Source organism: Psammomys obesus, unplaced genomic scaffold (genome assembly GCF_907164565.1).
Source record: "Psammomys obesus unplaced genomic scaffold, mPsaObe1.curated_primary_1811, whole genome shotgun sequence".
Taxonomy (NCBI): domain Eukaryota; kingdom Metazoa; phylum Chordata; class Mammalia; order Rodentia; family Muridae; genus Psammomys; species Psammomys obesus.
In genome coordinates, this window is record NW_026590767.1 from 194,239 (window position 1) to 217,120 (window position 22,882).

Consider the following 22,882-nt stretch of genomic DNA (forward strand, 5'->3'; position numbering starts at 1 on the left):
TGCCTGTCTCTGCCAAAGAGCAACATCCCGGTTCAAGTTCTCTTCCACAAAAAGGAGGTCTCCTAGGCATAGTAGCTTCACAGAAGAGCATTTATTTAACATGCTTAAGGTCCAGGGTTTCATTCCTAGCACACTGCCCAACCTAGCCCCCAAAAGAGACTAGTCATCAATCTTTACCTATACTTTACTAAGCATAAAAGAACATTCTTTCACTTTTGTTTTTTGAGACAGTTTCTCTGTGTTACTCTGGCTGTCCTAGAACTCACTCTGTAGACCAGACTGGCCTCAAACTTAGAGAGATCTGCTTGTCTCTGCCTCCAAGTGCTGGGATTAAAAGCATGCTCCACCACCAGCTGGCTCTTAAACAGACACTCCACTGGATGACATAAGGACTTTTCTTAGGCGAGGGTGTTAAGGCAAGGTTCCTGCTATAGTCTGGAAACGGACACCCTGCCCAGTGTCTGGAGAGCTGAGATGACAGGGGTACAGAATCCTAGTCAGTAAAGTAAAAGCTTTTTAAAAACTGCAAAAAGCTAAGAGGTTTAGCATCTTTGCAACATACACCATAAATACAAGTGAGGGTTTAATTTGGGGACACTTGGAAGACTGGCTATATATACTTCCTAACATATGTTTCTGAATAATCTTTTATCAAAGATTAATATCAAAGATATTTTTACCACCTAGATAAGGTAAAAATAAGTTTATAGGATTAAAAAAAAATGAAGTTTTACTATAAAACATATCCCTTTTAAAAGCTATATTACATTTACTTGCTAGGTGTGATAATGTATACCCTTAATGGCAGCGCTTGAGAAGCAGAGACTAGAGGATTTGAGTTAAAGGACTGCCTGGTCTACATAATGAGCTCCAGGACAGCCAGGACTACACAGAAAGACCCTCTCTCAAAAATAAATAAATAAATAAATAAATAAAATAAGATATAAAGTGTGAACCTATACATACACAACAGTGTGCACAGAGAGCAGGAGTTAGTTGCTAACTTCCACCATGTGGTTTCTTGGGAACAGAACTGAAAGCTCAGGCTTGGCAGACAACTTCACTTAATGAGTCATCTTACTGACCCCATGGATACAAATTCCTGTCCCTCTATACCAGAACTTGAATTTTAATTAACACAATGAACCCAAGTCCTCAAACTATAGGGCTGTCTTATTCCTTGCTGATAAAGCCAGACTGCTTTATTTCATTGAGCCTGGAACAGCGACACAATAAACAACAATAAGAGAAAGCCACTTCCAGAGTCTAGTCTTTATTGAAAGACTTACTTCAACTGTGGTTTACAGCTTTGGCTTTAGTTGGCCTCTCACTGCCGGCAGACATAAAGATCAGACGGACTGGCACCGAGGAACTGCTAGTAGGAAAGGGTTCAAGCACAGACGATGGCAGGCAGAAACACACCAAGAAAAATCTCAAGAAACTATGAAGAGACATTTCCTTGCATGCCAAAGAGTCTCTCTGCTGTTCTTAGTGAACACAGGAAAGAAAAGGCAACAAGTTCTTAAGCTTAAAGTGGACTGAGGGCACAAACTCAAATCCGCATTAAGTAAGACAGTCTGAAACTCTATTAGCTTGACCATCATAGTTCGTAAAATGGTGCATTTCATTTGGACATGCCCCTTTCTATCTTAAAACTATTTGCTGTGAAATGACTGTGACTGACTTATCAAAAAATTTTCTCATCCAAATTAAGACAAAAGACATGTCAGTCACGTGCTTACTATGGCAATGTAACTAATCTGGATAATTTTATTAAATCATAGAATATACAACAGAAAAGACTACAGCTCGAGTTAGCCATTAGTTATCTCATTAAGCCACTTAATTTACTGGCAGAGGAAAAAAAAGGCAAACTGAAATTTTAATTTAACAAGTGTTTATCAATTTACCAACTTAAGAAGTCTTTAGATTGTTCCGAGTTTCACAAAGTTTAATAAAAATCTTAACTCAAAGGCAGAAGATAGCTTTTTGTTTTCTTCTTTAAAAATATAAAGTAACTTTTCCAAAAACATTCCCCCTAAAATATGACCAAAAGAAACAGGGGGTATATTTATTTAGTCATAAGCACAGAGTCATTGTAGTTTATAAAAAAACAACAACAACAACAACAAAAAACCCACCTAACGTAGGTAAAGATTTTGGCTAAAAAAAAAAACAAAAACAAAAAACTTCAGACCCTGTAAATTTTTATGCTGACTACATTTGGCTGTATCTCTAAGTGAAGAAAGTGGGAAGTGAACAGCAGAATTTTTGTGGTCACCAATATATAAAAACCACATTATCTTAATCTTTAGACTTCAACCGCCTCGTGTGGGCACCAGCTGCGTCTTACCCATCTTACCTCGGAACAGTCAGGTTAGGGTTGTTCGCTCTTACGCATACACAGGCCAACAGGAGTAACACACCACGAAAACATTCGTATCTCCTAGCTGTCACAATTGAAACATAGAGGATTTTATCTATTTCACATTCCCGTTTTTTAGAAGTATGAGGCAGACTGTATCCACACAGGCTGAAATGCCATGGAAGCACGCCTGAGCTCCCACATCTTCCCACCGGATGCCCATTACAAACTGCACACATACAACGCAGGCCTCTTCAGGCCTGTAACCCACACACTCCCCGCAAGGAAAAAGAACAAATTAGGAATAAAAGCCACAACTTTGTGTACAACTCAAATTGAATATCCAATTATACATCAAGTTGTAAGATATTTTAGCAATCTTGTTAAAAAAATTTCTTGGGCAAAATATATCTAATTTTTAAAAACATCCCAAGATTAAAAAAAAAAAAATTGTGCTATACAACTTATAGGAACCCTGAAATTACTTCATTGGGTTTTAAATCATGGTACTAACATACTAAATAAAGCAAAAAAATAAAAATAAAAAATCTAACTTCGACTTACAATTTCGAATATACTAATGCATCTAAGATTTGTACGGAATTAAATTAAGGCTTCTTCTGTGTAGTCATTTGTGTTATTTTAATTTTACATGGCCAACCTGGAAAATGTCAGTCTTAAACATTGCTACTGACCACTGCAGTCACTGCAGTATGTAACTTGTCACCTCGAATAATTACACTGCTGCTACTTCTATGTTGAAGCATGCTTTTGAAACACTGTAGTTATTCAATATTTACAATGTTTATCATTTAGACTCCATGTAAAAGCACAAGTATGACTGTCTGACTTTAATATAAACACCATACTTGGAATTTCCCCCAAAATGAAATGTAATATACTACATTTTTGATAACCAACACTTTTAAAGTTTTAAAACTATGTCTTAGTGTGGACCGCCCACGTCCGCTCAGGGCTCCTACGATGCTGCTCCTTCTCAGGCTGCAGCTTTCCGAGTCTGGCTTCATTGTCTTTACCATAGAAAAGTAAGTATTTCTTCCATAGCGATTCCCACAGTATGTACTTCTTCTGAAATCACACTTTTCCTGCTGACTTCAATGTGATCCACCTCAAGGGATGGGAGGGGAGTATCAGAATTCAGGACGAACTGATGTGATGCTCAGTTTTTCACGATAACTCCCTTTTTTGCTCTTTTAAAAACACAGTGAGTTAAAATACTGGACAGCAAGATAAAAACGGAATAGTGTCTAAGAATCAAAATGTATTACCCATTTCTCCTATTATATCAAAATTTATAGTCAGAATTGTCTTTATTGACTTTATTTTACGTTTTTGTACACAAAGAAAAATCATGTTCATATCCATCATGAACAAAAACTTAAAAAGGCAGAACTAGAAGACATGTGTCCTTCACCAAGCAAAGCTGTGTTAAAGGTTCCAAACATTTCAATTTTTAAAATAAATATTTTCATTTTCCGATGTTTACTTTTCATGTCTTCAGAGTGTCACAGGAGATTGCAGCCTATGGTGAGTTACAAGTGTGTTCAGAGTCCCAGCTCACTGTGTTGGGAAACTTGCCATTCCATAGCCAGCTTGGTTCGGAGGAGGTATTACAGGGGGAGGAGCTTGTCCTTGAGGAGGCTGAGCACCAAATCCACCCATCCAAGCAGCAGAAGGTGATTGACTTGGAAGAAAGAGGGAAAAATATTAAGCAAACACAAGAAAAAGATAATCTACACAATTATACAAAATCTGGCACAGTCAAATCACAGAACACAGAGATAAATCACAAATCTACAACGAACAGAACACATATACTACCATCTTAAAAGCTGCTTTTCACTGGCTTTTCCTTTGTTGCTGTGCTCGGGATCAAGACAAGGGCCTCATTTAGGTGATGTGCTGCCCTACAACCCAGCACAGCCTTCTTAAGGTAATCGGAACTCACCTCCAATCTGCAGACTACAGGAAAGCTGATTTTAAAAAAGAAATAACTGAGGACCAGGCATGATGGCGCACACCTTTAATTCAAGCGCCTGGGAGGCAGAAACAGGTGGATCTTTGTGAGTTTGACTGTGAGGCCAAACTGAACTAATAATCGTAACAAGAGAGCCAGGTGTAGCCTCCTATTTGTAATCCCAGTACCTGGAGTTTGGGATAAGACTGTTATAAGGCTAAGACTGAGGTCAGCCTGGGTCACATAGTAAGATCTAGGTCACTCTGGGCTAAAGTGAAACACTGTCTTACAAAAATAAAAATAAATGAGACTTAGCAGGTAGCATTCTTGTTACAGCCCTTGATTCTAGCAGTATTCTCAATAAATCTGTGAAAATAAAGGTCTAGCTCAGCCTAGAAGAAAAAGTGAAGCAACAAATCCATTCTACCAACATCACAAAAAGCAAACTGCTCTATGTCATGTAAGTTCCGAAGATGTCTTAAATAGGCCAAACATAAAAACATCATATTTCTAGTTCTAAACATATCCAGACAAAGATCTTTTGAGTCAAATTCTACCGGCGGCTTACAGAGAGGTCATATTGCACTCCCATCTCTGTAATTAAGAGCATTATAAACCCATTTCCTGAGATTTGTTACTGTAACATCTATAACTCAAATGCCTTAGCATACATCATTTCAATCCCCTAGGAGAGCACATATTTCTCTTTTGACAGGAGCTCACTCATCTGTTTCTACAATGGAAAACCCAAAACAACTCACTCTACTCCAAATCCTTGTTGGTTCCACGGCTGCCCATATACTCCATAGGGAGGTACTTGCCACCCGTTTGCCATATACTGCCCATACTGTTGTGGGTTTCCATACACTTGGCTCCACTGGCCCCACTGACTGTAGTCAACCTAGGAGAAAGCAAATGACTGTTTTAGGGAACAAGAACAAAACACCGTATTTGAAGAAAGAGTGGGAGACAAGGAAGAGAAAAACTAAGTAAGCACCCTTATGTGAATAGGACTCTGTTATTTATCATTGTCTAAGTTTATTGGGGTGGTGACACCTGTGAAAAGAAAGTATTAAGATTCAGTTAATACCGCAAAACAATTTTGAAATATCATTTTACACAATCAACTGAAAGCAACTATATGCTTTATTTTACTGTTTATTTTACAATTTCCAAAGCTCCTATGTAGGTATGTAAGATGGAAACCTTAAAAGTTGCTAAGAAAAATTGAATTACCTGTTGGAAGTTTTTAGTCATATCAGGAGATTCTTTACCCCAATAGCATTTAACCACATGTCCTTCAATTGTAGTACCATTCACAGAAACAATGGCATGGGCTGCACTTTCATGAGTTGAAAATCTAGGAGGAGAAAACGGTGAGGTTTTGCCTTCAATCTTTAAGAACTGGAGCATATAATACAAGAACTCATTAGTTGACACCTTTCAGTTGGCATTTTTCTTAAATTTTATATTATGTAGGCAAACTGACATCTTGTAAGGATCCAACAATATAAGTGAAAGGAATGAAGCAATGTAAGAATAATAATGGTATCACAGCTTGAGCATTACCTGACAAATGAATAGCCCTTCTCTGGAAAAACTCTTATTTCCATAATTTGTCCAAATGGTGAAAACGTTTGTCTCATAAGCTGATCTATACAAACAAAAATATACAAAGAAATACTTAAAGCTCATGCTAACCACGAAATTTATATTAACAGTGCTCAAATACCAACAGAGAAGGCAAAGTAGGAAATCAAACACTGTACCTGTGAGCCCCGAAGCAATTCCTCCACAATACACAGTACAGTTTTTGGGACTTGACTGGTTTACTACATCTTCAAATCTCAACTGCTTAGTGTTGGCTATATGTAGAAAAATATGAAACTTGGACTGTTATACAGTATTACAGAACTGCTTTTTGAGCTAAGGTTATAGCTCAGTGGTAGAACATTTGCCTAGCATGTACAAGGTGCCGGAGTTCAATTCCCAGCACCACACACATACACAATCTTTTATTCTTCTATACCACTTTAAATTTTGTTTGCTTTTTGAGATAGGACCTCTCTATGTAGGCCTGGCTATCTTGGAACTATGTGGACTAAGCTCGCCTCTGCTTCCATATAATGGAGTTAAAAGCATGCACCCCCATAACATACTGTTATGATATATCCCAGTGGGAGGAACAATTTTTTTTTTTCCCCTCTCAATGTTATGACTTAAAAGATTGGGACAAGAGTCTTGAGTATCCCAAAGTAAGTTCTAATTCACTATGATGCTTGGGGACTTTGAACTTCTGTTTCTGCCTCCATTCCCCAGGTGCTGAATTATAGCTATGAACTACCACACCCGGTTTATATGATGCTAAGGACCAAACCCAGGGGCCTCATGCATGTCAGGCAAGCACACGGATTCTACCAGCTCAGCTACAGCCTTAGCTTTAAATATAGATCTCATCTACAAATAAACCAGTTGGTTCTCAGCCTAAGAGATACTTATTCTAAAGCTCAAATAATGAAATTCAAGGTAAATTCAACTTAAATAATAAAAATTTAAGACATAATGCTACATGTTATGATCACAATCTATACTTGCAACATATATACAGATGTAACTTACTTTCTTGTGTGCTTTTAGGGGCAGGTGGTTTACGTGTGGCCCAATTGGTTCTGATTTGTCGACCTCCCAACCACTGACCCCCCATATGCACAATTGCATTTTCTGCATCCTATAGAGAGAAAAAAGATGGCGCTACATGTCATTGCTTGTGAGTCCACTAAACACCAGTGAAAAAGATGTTACCAACAAAGCAATTTGAACCAGAAAAGCTCAGTTTTACTTATGCGTTTCAAAACACTAATATAACATTTGAGTTCAAAAATTATGTTTCACTAATATAAAAACCCATAATACCACTGATCACCCAAAAATCATTTTTCTCAAATACACACAAATGTGTAAAAAGAAATCTCACATGGTCATTTTCAGTTCCTTAATTTTATAATTGCTTTGTAATGTAGAGTTACTGAAGGAAATGTAAAAAGAGGCTAGCATACTATTTGTTTTAAAATACAGTTTTGGTGAAATTATTAAAATAGAAATTTTCCTGGTTAAAATGAACATAGTTCTCATATTGGTCTGTTTCTTCTAGTCTTAGGCTTTATTTCTAATTCATTCATTCTGCCTTCACCAATGCACTTTAATAATGGACTTTAATAATGTTCCCTTCATTGTGTTATCACTCCAGCCTTTTCTAGATATTTTCAAGTTAATGAAAGAAGTTTTTGTTTTTCGAGACAGGGTTTCTCTATGTAGTCCTTGCTGTCCTGCACTCGCTCTGTAGATCAGGCTGGCCTCGAACTCACAAAGAGCCACCTGCCTCTGCCTCCCAAGTGCTGGGATTAAAGGTGTGCACCACCACCGCCCAGCTGGAACAATTGTTTTCTATTACTAATATATTAGTATATATATATCAAGAAATTATATAAAAGTTGTATTTTTAAGTAAACAATCAAGCACATTAAGTTTCAATCATTAATTTTAAGGAAGCATCTAAATCCAGAATTGAAGATTTTTTTTTTTTTTTTAATTGAGTCAACTGAAAGGACGTACCAGTTTGTTATAAAAAGATACAAAACCATAGCCTTTGGACTTTCCAGTTGCCATATCTTTAACTACCCGGGCATCCCTGTGAAAAGAAGCACAGCTAAATGAGGGAAGTAAAAGTCACCCTCAAAATAAAAACTAAAAGGAACCACACACACTGTATTTGTGAGCATTTTAAAAATAAACTCCAGTTAGCCCTAATTAACTACAGCCATCCCTGAACTCTCCCTAATGCTTCTTTACCTGTTAGAAAAAAGCAGTAGGACAAAAACATGTAATAAACATGCAACCTAATCATACAATCTGTTCTTTCTAACTAGATACTAAAATCTGAAGATTAATAGGAACAGTTTCCTTTTCTAATATTCTATTTACTAGTGTCCTCTAAGATTTACTGATTCTATAAATTACTGTAACAATGCTAACTACTTTACCATGCAATATCTAAATAGTTAAATGTCTTTTGCCTAGTGATATAAAATATATGAAATATTAAAAAATTGAAAAAGAGGAAAAAATAGGAATTAAAAAGGCATACATGGCCTGTTAACAGATTTCTTTATTTTTCTTGGTCAATTCTCTATCATCATTTTGGAGTTTGGGCAGCTGTAAATTTTGAAAAATTGACATTTTCAGAAATTTAAGAAAGGAGAATAAAAAACTAACAACAACGCTAAGCACACCAGTACGAAAACAACAAATTTACACAGAAATTTTAGTGAGTAAGTTAAAATGATTGGAAATATAGAACTCCACTGAATATAGAATGTTAAAATGTAAATACTAAAGTATGTATATATAAATAATGTATAATAAGAATAAATAGAAATGAGAAAAAAAATCTACAACTGAGTTCCAGTGTGCACAGTTCCTTGCAGTTAGCCTTCAAGATCCTGTCCATTCTTATGAGCAATTCTGCAAAATAACCAGAATGCTATTACTTTTAATTGTGACTTGGACTGTAGAAAAACTGCAGGTCTCAGGTATAAATAAAGATCAAAAACAGCAACCTGTATCATTTTACACTAATTTTATAACAGTACTACTTACCACATTTAGATTAAAAAGCAAAGCAAATATCAAAATAGAAAATTAATAATTAAAACTTTCTTACAAATAAATTAAATCTATAGAACAACAAGTTATGTAAAGGTTAATATAAAGTTGTTGTTCTTAAAACATTTCCGTTGTCATACATTTAATTTGAATTGACAAATATGTAATAAATTCATCTTAATCAAAGATAAATTATGACATTTTATAGAACTTGCAACTTTAATTTTTCAATATATTTAATCAAATAACAAAATTTGAACATACATATTTTCAAAAGTCAACCCCTCACTAACAGAATCAAGTATCATTAACAAAAGTCAAATTAACCCCATTTATTATCTACACACGAAAACATTTTAATATTACAATAATATTACATTTTCTCAAAGCTAAATATCAATACATATTAATCATTACATTTAAACATAAACATTTCCAAGTTAACGATAATATACTCAAGGATTTGCCTAGATTCCCCCACTTATAAATTCACTCAATAAAAGTTTAATACACAATATAAAATCACATTTAGTTTTCATTAACCCAATATTCTTAACCATCAAGATTTGAAAACATTTGACAAAAAGCTAGTTTTACCATCTAAATATTTGCTTTAAATGTAAAACAGAATCACTTAAAAATTTTAAACATATTAAACACGATGTTATCTGAAAACAAGACCCCAAACATTGAAATGACATCAACATTTGCAACAACATCTACTCAAAACAAAACAAACCAAAAGAAAAGTAAAGACCAAAGAAAAACACACTAAGAGAAATAAAACCTTGATTCTAATACCAGTTAATTATATAGTTTTGCCTATCACTACCGAGTCTGATACTGATTATGATACTTACGATATTTTACCAAAGGGGGCAAATGCTGATTTGATATCTTCAGTTGTAATTTCTGGACTCAAATCTCCAACAAACACATGGAAGTGATCTGAAATCAAAGCATTTGGTAATCAAATACTTAAGAAGTCAGGCAACACTAACAGAGGAAAAATCCTGAGGGAAGCTGGTAATGCTGCCAGGGTAGCGCCACACTCCACAGTAAAGCGCAGCAGGAGTACTTACTGGAAGTATCTTTTTTCTGGCTACTTGGTGTTGTTGCCCAGTTTACTTTGACCTCCTAAAAACAAAGATTATATTTAATACAATTATTAGGCATGCCATTATGAACTACTAACACTTACCACTTAATAAATCATCTATCAAGTTGGATTATTTGTGTAAAGGCACTAGGCTGAACAGAGACCACTCAGTAGCTGACTGTCTATTTTAAATATTGCTAAGAAAAAATACAGACTGATTTAGCATGCAAACATACACATTCACTGGATGTCACCATCCCATTATCTTACCTTTCCCAAAATTTTTCTCCCATTCATAGCAGCTAATGCAGCAGCTGCATCTCTGTGTTCATAAAATTCCACAAAGCAATATGGGTCATTGCTTGTATGCTGCAAAACAGAAAATCCAACAGAAGAGTTGACCCTTCTGCTATCGGGTTGCTGAGAAGAAAATCCAGGAAAAAACATTACTGACAGCTAGGAATGCACAAGATGAGACTGCATAAGTTTATGAAAGCCTAACACTTAAGACTTACTCAGAGTACTGTTGTGTTCAACAGAACCATACAAACGGTAACAAATCATGACTATGGGTATTAAATTAGAAGACTAGTGAAGTATGTTTAATGAAACAGAATTGTTTATTAGAAGGTAATAAATGTTTATTACCTTCTACCTCAGATTTAGTGAGGATTGTCCTCCCTACACAGGGTTTCTCTGTGTAACCCTGACTGTCCTGGACTCACTTTGTAGACCAGGCTGGCCTTGAATTCAGAGATCCGCCTGCCTCTGCCTCCCAGAGTGCTGAGATTACAGGCAGGTGCACTGCACCAGGTGAAGACTGTTCCTAATCACTGCTCTTTTCTTTAAACAATTTTTTTTCAAGACAGGGTTTGTCTGTGTAGCACTGGCTGCCCTGGAAATCATTATGTAGCACGGACTACCCTTGAACTCAAGAGATCTGCCTGACTCTGCCTCCCAAGTGCTGGGATTAAAGGCATGCACCACCACCACCACCAAGCTCCAACATTATTAACATTTTAAAAGACTGATTTCTACGTATGTATTACAATCCTTCATATACTACATTACAGGCTTATAAGGAAAAAATAGAAAAATGTAGTTGGGCATGGTAGCACACATTTTCTGTTGTTGTTGTTGTTGTTTCCAAGGCAGAGTTTCTCTGTGTAGCCTTGGCTGTCCTGGACTCACTTTGTAAACCAGGCTGGCCTGGAAGTCACAGAGATGGGCCTGCCTGTGCTGGGATTACAGGCATGCGTCTCTGGTAGCACAAACCTTTAATCCTATCCTTTAGGAGGCAGAGGCAGAGGCAGAGGCAGGCAGATCTGTGAATAGGCCAACCTGGTGTACATAGTTATAGGACATTATAGGATAACCAGGGTTAGAGAGACCTCGTCTCAAAAAACAAACGAAATATAAAAATTAGTCCATTTTACCTCTGATCAAAACTAGGGTGGTAGTTACTACAATTTACAGCATTTTGTATTGTTACTGAGATTGAATATAATGAGTTCCTTTTCTAAAAAAGGCAAGGAAAAAAAGCAGAAACATTGAAAATTTGTAACTAGTTACTAAAATGAATCTTCCATCTTTCAAAACAGGCATGATAGCTAGGCATGATTACACACACCTGTAATTCTAGCACTTCCGAAACAGAAGCAGATCATGTATGATCTACATTATATTCAGCTACGAAAGAAAGCACCTTTAAAAAAAGTCTAATGTACTAGAGAGTATGAATTTGTCTTCCAACGTCAAATATGCTAGTGACCCAAAATGTACTTGCTTAAAATGTATTCACATATTCTAGCACATGCTGGGAACAGCTCAGTGGCAGAGCCACTGCTTAGCACCTGACAGAGCATGGGTTTGCTGTCTAGAATCTTAAAACCAAGTAAATAAATAAATATTAAGTAACCCCAGGACAAAGCTACAAATTTACATCACAAAACAGAAAGATAAAAACTTCATGAGTTAGCAAATACACAGCTAATAAGAATGCTAACAAATTAGTGCTACCTAAAAAGAAATTAAAAAACAAAAACTGAAACCTATACTGTTGAGCAGCTTGACTGTACAAGCATATTCTTGATATAATGTTAAAAACATTCAGGAACTATTTAATGAAAAATGTCCTAAGGGGGTAATACATGATCTATTATGCTCTATGTAAACTTACTAGGAATTAAAAATCCCAGATAAAATAACTATCTTTTCAACAACAACAGTTTTTCATCCCAGAAAACTTTTGTAGAAAATCCCAAATAAGACATTGCAACCAGAGGCATTGCCTTGAAGGGTGAAGAATGGGATCATTAACAATGAAAAGAAAGCTATAGGTTCTCATACTATTGTCATAACCATAAGACAAGAGAAAGAGGGAAGAGAAAAGAAATGGAAGACTCCAAATAAAACACCAAGCTTTCTCCTGTGAAAGACTGAATATTTACCAGACACATTCACTGAAGACTTGGCAGACCACAAAAAATAAAACAATCTGGGCCAGGTTTGGTGGATCACACATTTAATCCCTGTAGTGGCGAGGCAGAGGCAAGTGGATCTCAAGTGAGTTCAAGGCTGAAGCCAGTCTAGTCTACATAGCAGTTCCAGGCTGCCCAGGGCCGTATGTTAGATATTCCTTCCTGGTGTCTATGTCCTTTAGAAACTTCCTATCTACACAACTGCCAAGTGACACTAAGCAGTTGAGTCCTTACCTTAGTAAGTCTGGTCACCCTTACTAGATGACATAAATGTCAAAACAGAAAAATAAATTTTTAAACTACTTACAAGTTCAAATCTAGTTATAAGACATGATTAAGTTGTAAAGAGTTTTTACTCTTCCAAAAATGTTCTCTTTCCTTTCTCCAACCTCTGCATTCCTGAAGTCATTCAAAGCCATTACCATCACCAAACCCAGACTCTGAAACTGCACAAACTGACCAGTGACCTCTCTGCAACCTGATCTCTTTTCTGTTCTTCCACACAATTCAAAATAGCTGACTACCATCCTCCCTCTGGTAAATATTCTCTTCTGTTGGTGCCACCAGATAGCTGGTGTCCCCATGTGGAACATGCTTCAGAAGGTTGTCATTCCTCCTTAACTCTGACCAGAACTCTTGAATGCTGAGTTGTTCTAAGCTCTAGGCCTCATACCCTTTACACTCTTCTATCTTTTCTCTCTAGGTGATCTTACATAGTCCCAGAGCTTCAAAAAAATCACTGTATCCTTTAGCACTGGTCTCTCTAGAATTCCAAACTCATTTATCCAACTGCCTACATATAACTTCCATTTGTATAGCTAAAGTGTATCTTAAATTTAATACTGCCAAAACAGAATTCTTGATTGCCACCACTCCCCCATCTATCCTGTGCCTTTCTCAGTCATTCCCATTTTAGCAAGTAACATGTTAACACCCACACAATTGCACTGACAAGGATCTTAAGTCTCCCCTGATTCCTACAACATTCTAGTCCTATTGCTCCTACCTCCAAAATAAAAACTCTGACCTTACGTACACTCTTAACACCCAGAGATCTATCATCTCTCATATAGACTAGTAGAATAAACCCACCTCGTTTTTCTCCTGCTCATGTACTCTACAATCCTCTACAAATTATTTTCCCCATAGCACAATATTTAAAAATATAAATCAGACTGTCTTCTCCCTGCCTAAAGCTCTCCAAAGACTGGGCATTATAATCGTAACTCTGCACTGGCCCATACTGCCCTATGTGATTCTGAATCCTCTTTCCCTACCACCACCCACTAGATTCCAGTCATCCTCTTCACCAGGCTGACATGGTTGCTATTTTGCTTTTCCCACACAGATGGTACCATCTTGACATTCTAGGCTAAGAGAGATGACATCTTCCCTTACACGTGGCCTCTGCCTCATCCTCTACTCAGTCATCACAGAACTTATTCTCTCCATGGTTCTTATCTCTGTTCATCTGGAACTTCATTTGCTTCTCCATTGTGTTCACAGTGCCTTCAATAATGCCCATGGAAAGAATATTTTTCATTAATAAAAGAATAAATGTAGAATCAAAGTTAGGAATGAAAAGAAGGAAAAATATACACTAGAATTGAATTTAACTGTCATCAATTAAAAGACTGAAGAGCCAATGCCCTTCACAGACTTTTTACAATTTCCCAGTTTGTGCACCTCCAAACACTCTTGCCTCATCATCTACTGGCATCTCCATGACTAATTCCACTTCAAATTCCATCTATGCATCTACTGAATACAGTTCTAACAGAAACCAGTCTCTAGTTTTCCTTTTTCACGAGCACTCTTTTTTTTTTTTTTTTTTTTTTACCTCAGGCTCCATCAACATTCTTCTCTTCATAGAATCTTCTTCCTCAGACTCCACTACAGAAGACCATCTGATATCCTTTAGGTTTCAGTCTATGCTGACTCCAAAGTAGAAATTCCCCATGACCCAAAACCACAATGGATATTCTCCTCATGTCCCCACTGCACTTTAAGCTGCCCCTAGCTTTTATATCCTATATCCTATTGAGTGTTGACTTCAGTCTCCTACCAGCCTGTAAAATCTCATGGGGAAAGAAACTCGCTTAGCACTTACCATAGTATCTGGTTTACAACAGTCAAAAGGGGGGGGGGGGTTGATAGATAAACAGAAAGGAAGAAAAGAGTGACACATGAGTCACTGGGTACAACTAGAGTCTTAACTGACAAAAGTAAATTTTTTTCTTTGACAATAAGACAAAACTTTTAGATTTTATTTTGGTACTAGGAGTTGAAACCAGGGCCTTCCATATTACAAGCACATGATCTACCACTGAGCCACATCTCTAGCCCAAATAAAATTATTATAATGGTTTAAGTTCCTATCTACAGAAAGTTGTTCAGGCCTTAGTACTATCTAAAGATGCACCAGATGCATGCTGCTCCACTGTGCACATAATAAACGAATGCTGACTTCAAAACATACCAGTTCCTGAACTTGAAATGCAGACTGAGATGTCAGCACTTAGAGTACATAAAATAGCATCCTCCTTCTCAGATAGGACTATGCACTGTGAGTGCAGGCTCTCTGCCTTCTCATACTAGCCTTCACTCTGCACCTAGCTTATTGGCCAAACCAATGCGTTAGGTCATACCACAAACACAACTCTCTCCAACAGAGTAATTTAAGGCTTAAACTAAAATGGTGTTAGCCAACTCATGCATCATCTAAAAATGTTCAACATCAGGCTAATGGACGGCATGTCTAGCTGGGAAGACCTTACCTCTGTTATCATTTTACAGCTTTTACAGGGTCCGATCTGACTGAATAACTGAAGAATAAGGACTTCTGTCACATCTCTGGAGAGGTTACCTACATATCTGAGAGAAAAAAACAAAACGAAAAACAAAAAACAATTATTAAATTATTAAAAAACAATTATCAGCAATTTTTCTTTAGCTATAATTCTAATGTTTTTTTTAGTTTGTCATCTTTTATTTCAAGTTCCTATCTTTAATAAATGTTTAACAGTTAAGCCTAGCCCTATAAAAATAGCTATATTTTCTATTTCAAAATAACTTACAACACAAATATGACAAATACTGGTCTACTGAAACATCCTGATAATGAACTAGTACTAGACAGCACTTGTTAGTGGGCTCATCTCAACACCGCCAACCAAAACAATTACATGGACAAAGAAGAGAGTGGGAGTCAGGTTGTTCTAGCAAAGCAGAGGGTGGGCTGGGCAGGAGAGCTGGGGTCGGTTCAGTCTTGGCTAAAGTAAACTACTACTGAGGGTACATCTTTATTGCTTTTTTTAAAAAAAAGGGAATTGAATAATTTAAACCTCCTTGTTAGAAAAAAGTATCAGAATCAACAAAAGACAATCTTTATGCAGATAACAAATAAAATAGGTTTTTTAAAAGTTCTTTAGAAATTCAGAGAAAATTAAAATAAACCCAAAACAATACTTTTGACTAGATATTTAAAGGTTTGAGGCTTTTTCCCTTAATGACCAATTGATTAAAATTTTTAACAAGAAAAAAGAAAAATCACCACCTTATCCCCAAGAGATGACCACCTTGGTTAATGTCTTACACACTCGGGTTTATACCTTACACTATGGGTTTAATTTATCTCAATAAATTGCTAACAGTCTTTCTGGTTCTCAAACAAGTAACACCTTACATGTACATCTGTCATGCACCACTTCATAAACCAAAACATTACTTATAAAATGTGACATAGTTTCTTCTGGGAAGCAACCATTTTACTTTTCTAACCATAATATAGTATCAGGAGACAGTGCTGAGACCAAAATAAGTCTTGCAACAGTTGCCATGTACCATGTTAGATAACATGCTAACAGAAAAAGGGCAACAGAAAGCTATGCTTAAGTAAAACCTAAAAGATTTTAACTGTGAATGGAGCGGTGGCCCAGCCAGGAAGCATGTCTGCTGTTCTTGCAGAGGAGAGAGTTCAGTTCCCAGCACCCCCAGGTCTGGGCAACTCCAGTTCCAAGAGATCAGACATCTTCTTCTGGCCTCCTCCCACACCTGTGTGCCCACATGTATAAACATGTAATACAGCCAGGAGCGCACACACACGCACACATTAAAAATGAAAAAAAAAAAAAAAAAGAAAGAAAGAAAGAAAGAAAGAAAGAAAGAAAGAAAGAAAATGAGCAGCAGCTTCCCAGCTTATTAAGAAATTCACAATGGTTACCAATAACCTCAGGATACATGTTCTAAGGCTGAAATACAAGTCCAGTGCTACTGAAATAAAAATAAGCGAGCTGACAAACTGGCTTAGTTCTAGCATGCCACCTTTTCCTGATAACTGGCATGGAGCTGACCCACGGTAGGCTATGCAGTGATTTTCCCCCAGCAGGAGCAAACAGTTAAAGGGTTATGAACCAGGTATAAATAACTGCTTGCCCCTTTGCACTCTAGGGGCTTTCAGAGCTGTAACCATGGAGTAACCTTTGTAAAGAAAATCTTGATTTTTCTAACACTGTTCATCTAGCCAGTCTAGTCTGCTCATTTCTGGAAAATAACAAGAGATTTAAATAAACAGTGATTTTTAAATGTGAAGCTAGCCAGTAACAAAAATAAGTTTATGTTAATGTTTAAAAACATTCATTTAAGAAAAATAATGCCTGTTACTTTTCACAGCTAAGTCACAAAAAAAGCTGGTTTTGTTTAATAAGACTTTCACTCTAAGTCAACCATTTCTAACCAGTCATGGAACTCCCAGGTTCTGGAGACACACTGATAGCTATAATTGACTTCTAGTACTGTTAACGATCAAACTGTATCTAGCACTGTCAAAGATCAAAACTGTTAACACTTAGGTTTAGAATGCCATGAAATATTTATAGAAAAGTTCAATGCTAAGGTATCTTTCAAATACTTCCATGAAAATTTAACTGCTAAAGCAGCAGACTAAAAATTAAAAAACATACAAAGCATTCCATAACTCAGAGGACACCTTAATTTGTCAAGATGAAAAGGACAAAATTCAGCACATAATTTCACCTATAGTTATCTAAATTTTAGACTGACTTTTCTACTCAAGGTTCTGTAATTTATGTATCTAACGGAGGCACAATTTATATTTCTAAAACCACTATAGTATATTGTGCCTTTTACACTATCAAAAATAATCCATCCCAGGATAATTCTAACAATTTATTTTAGACAAGGTTCAAAACTGAATGTAGTAGCATGATTTTGGTAGTTTATTGAATTGAGATTTCTCTCCAAACAGTATTTTCTATACTTCACCTTCTGCTGCAGTTAAGTAGTATTAAGTATATTCTAAAGTTCTAAGTTTTTAAATATGTAGTTTCTACCAGAGGAATATGTACAAATGGCTAAAATGCTTATAGTAACAGAAAACATTTAGGAAATTCCAAAATGATTTTTAACTCAAGGAAAAAAAATAAAGAAAATGCATACCTTACAGTCTATTGTCTTCTAAGAACAGGAACTGTAGAATCTGAAGCATTAATAACTGAAAATGATACCTTTATCCCTAACATTAGGTCTTAGAGTTAACTGGAGACTAGAAAACTTGGCAGTTTCACAGCAGACAGAAGTTCACATTGCCAGTAAACTATTTCCTATGTCCAACTGGGCAAAAATTAAGAACATTGTGCCTTGAAGAAAGCTAATGACAGCTTTTCCACTGAATGTGCTCTCACTCTGAAAAGTAACTCCCCCAAGGCCAAAATTACCAGTACTTTATATAAAATACGGTGGGGCTAAATTTCCATAAGGGCAGTTTTTTGATTATTCTTAACAAGCTCCTAAAGAAAATGAGATTTTTCAACAATAACCCTCTAAAGGTCTGTCCAAGTTGTCATTACTTGGTTTTTGGAAGGAGGCAAAATGGAAGAAAGACATGATATTATAAGGTAACTAACCTGAGCAGGGACCTCTAAAGGATGGACCTGCACACGCTTTAAAGAAACAAAGATGACTAAATTGAACCAGCTTGATTATAGCCACAATATAGCTAAATCAATGGTCTAAGAGCAGCTTTTATATTGTTTTCTTCTGCTTTGTTCACAGAGGTTCAGAACACAGTCTAAATCAACGCCTTATTTCTTCCTTCTTTACTGAGTACCAAGGAAGAATAAACAGCCTTAAAGGATGGCAATGACTAGCATAGTTTTATCTTAGATCCACAATTTCTAGGGTTTTAGTACACCAAATAGATGACTACAGTAGACTACAATTGGCTGTTACAATTTAGTGTCACACTGTGGATTCAGATACCACAAATCAAATCACTGCACTGCAAAGACACAACCCAAGGCTAGTCCCCACAAGGCTAGTCCACTTCAAACACCAGTATCACATACTGTGATCTCATTGGTTTCTTTTTTAGATCACTAATACAAAATAACCCAAAATAAATGTAATTGAGAATGAGGAACATCAGAAAACAGACCTTTAAGGCAACTATGTAACAAACAGGATTTCAGACTCATCAAGGCAATTCTATACCACTTTAAATACCATCAAATAAATTAATAATACTTTAGATAATGAATATTTAAAGACCTACCTAGGCTATAAACACCATATTGTTTTTCTGAAGATAGAACCATATGTCTTAGCTTGTGTGTGTCTGCAGGAAGAAAACCTTACTAGTAACACACAGGCATTTTAAAGTAAACAAGTTAAGATAAACTTTATTTAGAGTACATTGTTTTAAAACATGGTAGCCACTTGAGAAACCTAATCCATAAATCACAATTCAAAATATAGGTTCTTCATAAATAAAATCATATCCTATTAAACATTTGCTTTGATGTCAAGACTTTACAATAGGTTTATACTTATATATATATATCAACAAACTTTAGGAAGTATGACAACGTCTGCCTATAATTTAAATCAATCAGAATGTTTAAAAACAAAGTACAATTGTAAAATATTTGAGGACCTCTTATGTTCCAAGGAGTGAACTAAGTGCATGAAGGGTTAAGAGCTAGGAAGCAGTACAGTCCTTATATTTAAAAACAAAACAAAAAACACCAACACTTCCCATGGAGAAAAGTGGGGAAAGGGAAGACATAATGAACTGACATACAGGAACAACAGAGCTTAAGATATTTATTCACTGACAGGTATACATCACAGTTTTAGATAACAGAACACAGACAACTGAAATGTTTCAGGAAAAAAAGACAAGAGATCCAAGATGGTAAATGTATGAAATATTAAAATTTAGCTCTGGTCTAGAGGGGATCTGATAGTGGATGCAAAGACAATTACAGGAATAAAAGAAACAGAAAAGGCATACTATGTAACAGACAAAAGCCAGGAAACCTCTTCTAAAGGACAAATAGAAGCAGTTAATGAGGCATGAGAATTTACCAATTATCCAGTAGCTATTATGATGCAATGATGACATATTTTAGATACAATGTAACTGTCATCTTCCTTGACTATGCTTGCTAAGCCGTAAGTCTAGCTTTCCCAGGTGCTTCTATCACAGTACACAGCGCTAACTATTAATTATCAAGCCTTGGCTTAAACGTTAAAGAACAAATTTCAAGTTTTGTCTCAATTATCTTTTTTTCTGGAAAGAGGGAAATGGAAAATCACACACACACACAATTTTACTACCAAATTTTTCATTCAGGGGTATAACATGTTTAGGATGTTTTCAAATTCCCCAAGCAAGATGTTAAGCGAAATAAGAATGGAAAGTATAAACAATGCTCAAAAAAAAAAAAAAAAAATCTGTATCAACACTGAATATAGATATGGGCCTTCCTGAACATATTTTCTGTCCTAAGAATCAAGCTCTGAGAAGCTAGTCAGAGGTCCTGAGTGTCCATCCACCGTCGTCCATTCCCCCAAAAGTACCTCCCCATAAGCTAACCCAGCCAAGTGGACTCTGATCACCATATCAATCAATACCGGGCAGAGTGAGGCAAGAGAGACAAAGCAGCAGGCTGACTGCGTATTTACTCCAAGCAGGAGTAGTAGGCCTGGAGAGGCTGGGAAAACCCAAGGTGCTCACTTTAAACAATGAATTGGAAATTACTCAGACGAAGAAAAAAAAAAAAAAAAGAGTGCCACACTATTTGAAAAGGAATACAGACGCTGAGTCATCACTCTGCATTGGGAAAGGAAGGAAACGCCAATTAAGCGGTTGGAAGATGCAATTCATTCATTAGACTGGGCTTCAGGTGAAAAACCCCACAGTTAGACCGCGAAAAATAACACTCAAAAGACACGCATCAAATAGCGGGAGAAGACATCCTTTTTATCGAACTCTGATGGTCCCGACGCACAAACGGATTAGGAAGCGGCATCACCAACTGAGCGAAAGGAGTTTTAACTGGTTGTCAGTTTGCGTAGTGGGCGCTCAAAGTAAACTTCGTTATCCAAGGGACAGAGGTGATGCACGGCGGCAAAAGGCAATCTTTTTGGCACTTCAAAAGCAGCGGGCGCTGGGCGGGTGTTTCTGACAGCGCGGGGCACGTGCGGCAGAAAGAGACAAGGGGCTCCTCTGGTTAAAGAGTGGTAGGCTGGGGAGAAGCGCTCGGAACGACAAGGGGCTGAGGACGTGGACTGCTGAGGACGTGGACAGAGCCCGAGTGTTCACGCCAAAGGATGCAGCAGCGGTCCCACCCCCCGCCAAGCCCTGCCCCCGTGCAGACCCACAGCTCCCGGCTCAGCCCGGGTCCGCCAGAGCACAGGGGGACAGGAGCCCTCCCCAGCCTGACAGCCTCAGCCGTGCACAAGCCCAGCCTAGGAAGGGTGTGCAAAGAAGGGATCGGGAGGAAAAGGTCGAGACCAGCCCTAGACCCTAGAAAGTGACTGTGTTCGGGGAGGGAGGGCTTCCTTCTCTGGGAAAGGGGACAGATGAGGAATGCACTTCGCAGCCGCGCCACCGCGACGCCCGGCTCTGGGCTTCGGGTCCCGGTCTCCTGCTCCCTCCCTCAGCATCCCGCAGTGCCCGGGCCGCTCGGTGCCTGGCACCCCTAGTCTCGGGTACTCACAGAGTCCGGGGCTGTCCGTCGTCTTCCATCATGGTGGGTGCGACGGAGTGATCCCGGGACAAGGGGGAGGGCAGGGCTGGGGAGGGGAGGGGGCGGGAAGGAAGGGGAGGGGGGCTCCGGGCGCCGGCTGGGGACAGAGGAAAAGGTACTGAACCTCGCTCTCAGGTTCGCTCCCCCCAGCCCGCTCCGGACACTGCGCTCCAACCAGGAGGAGCAGGAGGAGGAGGAGGATGAACAAAATGGCCGCCACCACCAGCCAGGCAGGAAACGCGGCAGGGCGCAGGCGCGGCCCGCCAGGTCACTGCTCAGGCAAGCTGCGACGGCCTGTCCGGCAAAAGTGGCTGAAGGGACAGAAAGCCCGGCCGAAGAGTACACCCTGAGCCTGGACACTACGGACCACGTCGTCGCTGCGGGCCTACTGGCCGGCCGAGGCCTAGCCAGCTCCAAAAGAGTCCCGACACAGAGAGAAAAGCCGCGAAGTCAAGTCTCTGGGAATTGTGGTCCCGGGAAAGTGGGGGGAAGCCCTTCTCCGGTGGCCTTCTGGGAACTGTAGTTTGAGGAAGGCCCGGCGCCTGCCGGAGCGCGAAGAAGAGATTTCTGGGAAATGTAGTCGTACTTAGGACGTGCCGCGACAAAGTAGTCGGAGTGCCGGGAGAGAGCGAGGGAAAAAAGGCGGGCGGCCGAAATGAGAGAGTAGCTGTCCGGGAAGTAAACTACAAATCCCAGAGTGCCTCGCGCCGGGGCCCGCCCCAGGATCGCTCCTAGCATCTTAAGGCTCTTCTGTTGGTCCAGTGTGAGCTTCTGCTCCGCCTCCGTCCAGCCCCAGAGCGGTTTCTTCAACTGTGGATCTGGCGGTGTCCTGGCTCCGCGTGGTTCTCCAGCCAGCTGCTCTTGCCGGCCTGTGCCCTCAGAACTGCTAGTCAGTGTTCAACAACCGCCGCCTCACGCGACGGGCAGTAGAGAGGCGACTCTGAACCGGACCGGGAGGGATGTGGCGGACATCGGGCTGGCCTTTGAGCGTGTTTTCCTACAAGACAGGGCTTTCTAGACTAGGTATAGCGACTGTAATTTGCTTTACAAGTTTCACAGAGATCGCTACCCATTATCTCACTGGATTAGTGGACAAGGGGTCAAAAGAGCAGTCCTTCATGCAACTGATCTGTGCCTCGACCGCTCTTTCAAAATCTTAGTTAAAACCGAAAAAAATCGCGTGGTGGCGCACAGTACTGCCGAGCGGGAGGATAATGGATTTAAGGCCAGCCTGGAAGATATCAA

At 38.5% G+C, this 22,882-nt stretch overlaps 1 protein-coding gene across 5 annotated transcripts; it reads right to left on the minus strand.

Annotated features, from left to right (window-relative positions):
- Positions 1-3,690: 3,690 nt before the first annotated feature.
- On the minus strand, positions 3,691-22,107 carry Tial1 (TIA1 cytotoxic granule associated RNA binding protein like 1). 5 transcript variants are annotated; one of them, XM_055608827.1, is made up of 13 exons: positions 21,608-22,107; positions 19,156-19,218; positions 15,362-15,458; positions 10,375-10,524; positions 10,088-10,142; positions 9,866-9,953; positions 7,956-8,031; positions 6,963-7,071; positions 6,113-6,208; positions 5,913-5,997; positions 5,580-5,703; positions 5,105-5,244; positions 3,691-4,070 (listed from the first exon to the last, which is right to left on the minus strand). In XM_055608827.1, the coding sequence occupies exons 3-13, from the start codon at positions 15,371-15,373 to the stop codon at positions 3,944-3,946; spliced, it is 1,062 nt and encodes a 353-aa protein (XP_055464802.1). In that variant the 5' UTR covers positions 15,374-15,458; positions 19,156-19,218; positions 21,608-22,107; the 3' UTR covers positions 3,691-3,943. The 5 variants fall into 5 exon arrangements, with proteins under 5 accessions (XP_055464802.1, XP_055464801.1, XP_055464800.1 ...); XM_055608826.1 differs by lacking the exon at positions 19,156-19,218 and having other exon boundaries at positions 10,375-10,473; XM_055608825.1 differs by lacking the exon at positions 19,156-19,218.
- Between the last annotated feature and the right edge of the window lie 775 nt (positions 22,108-22,882).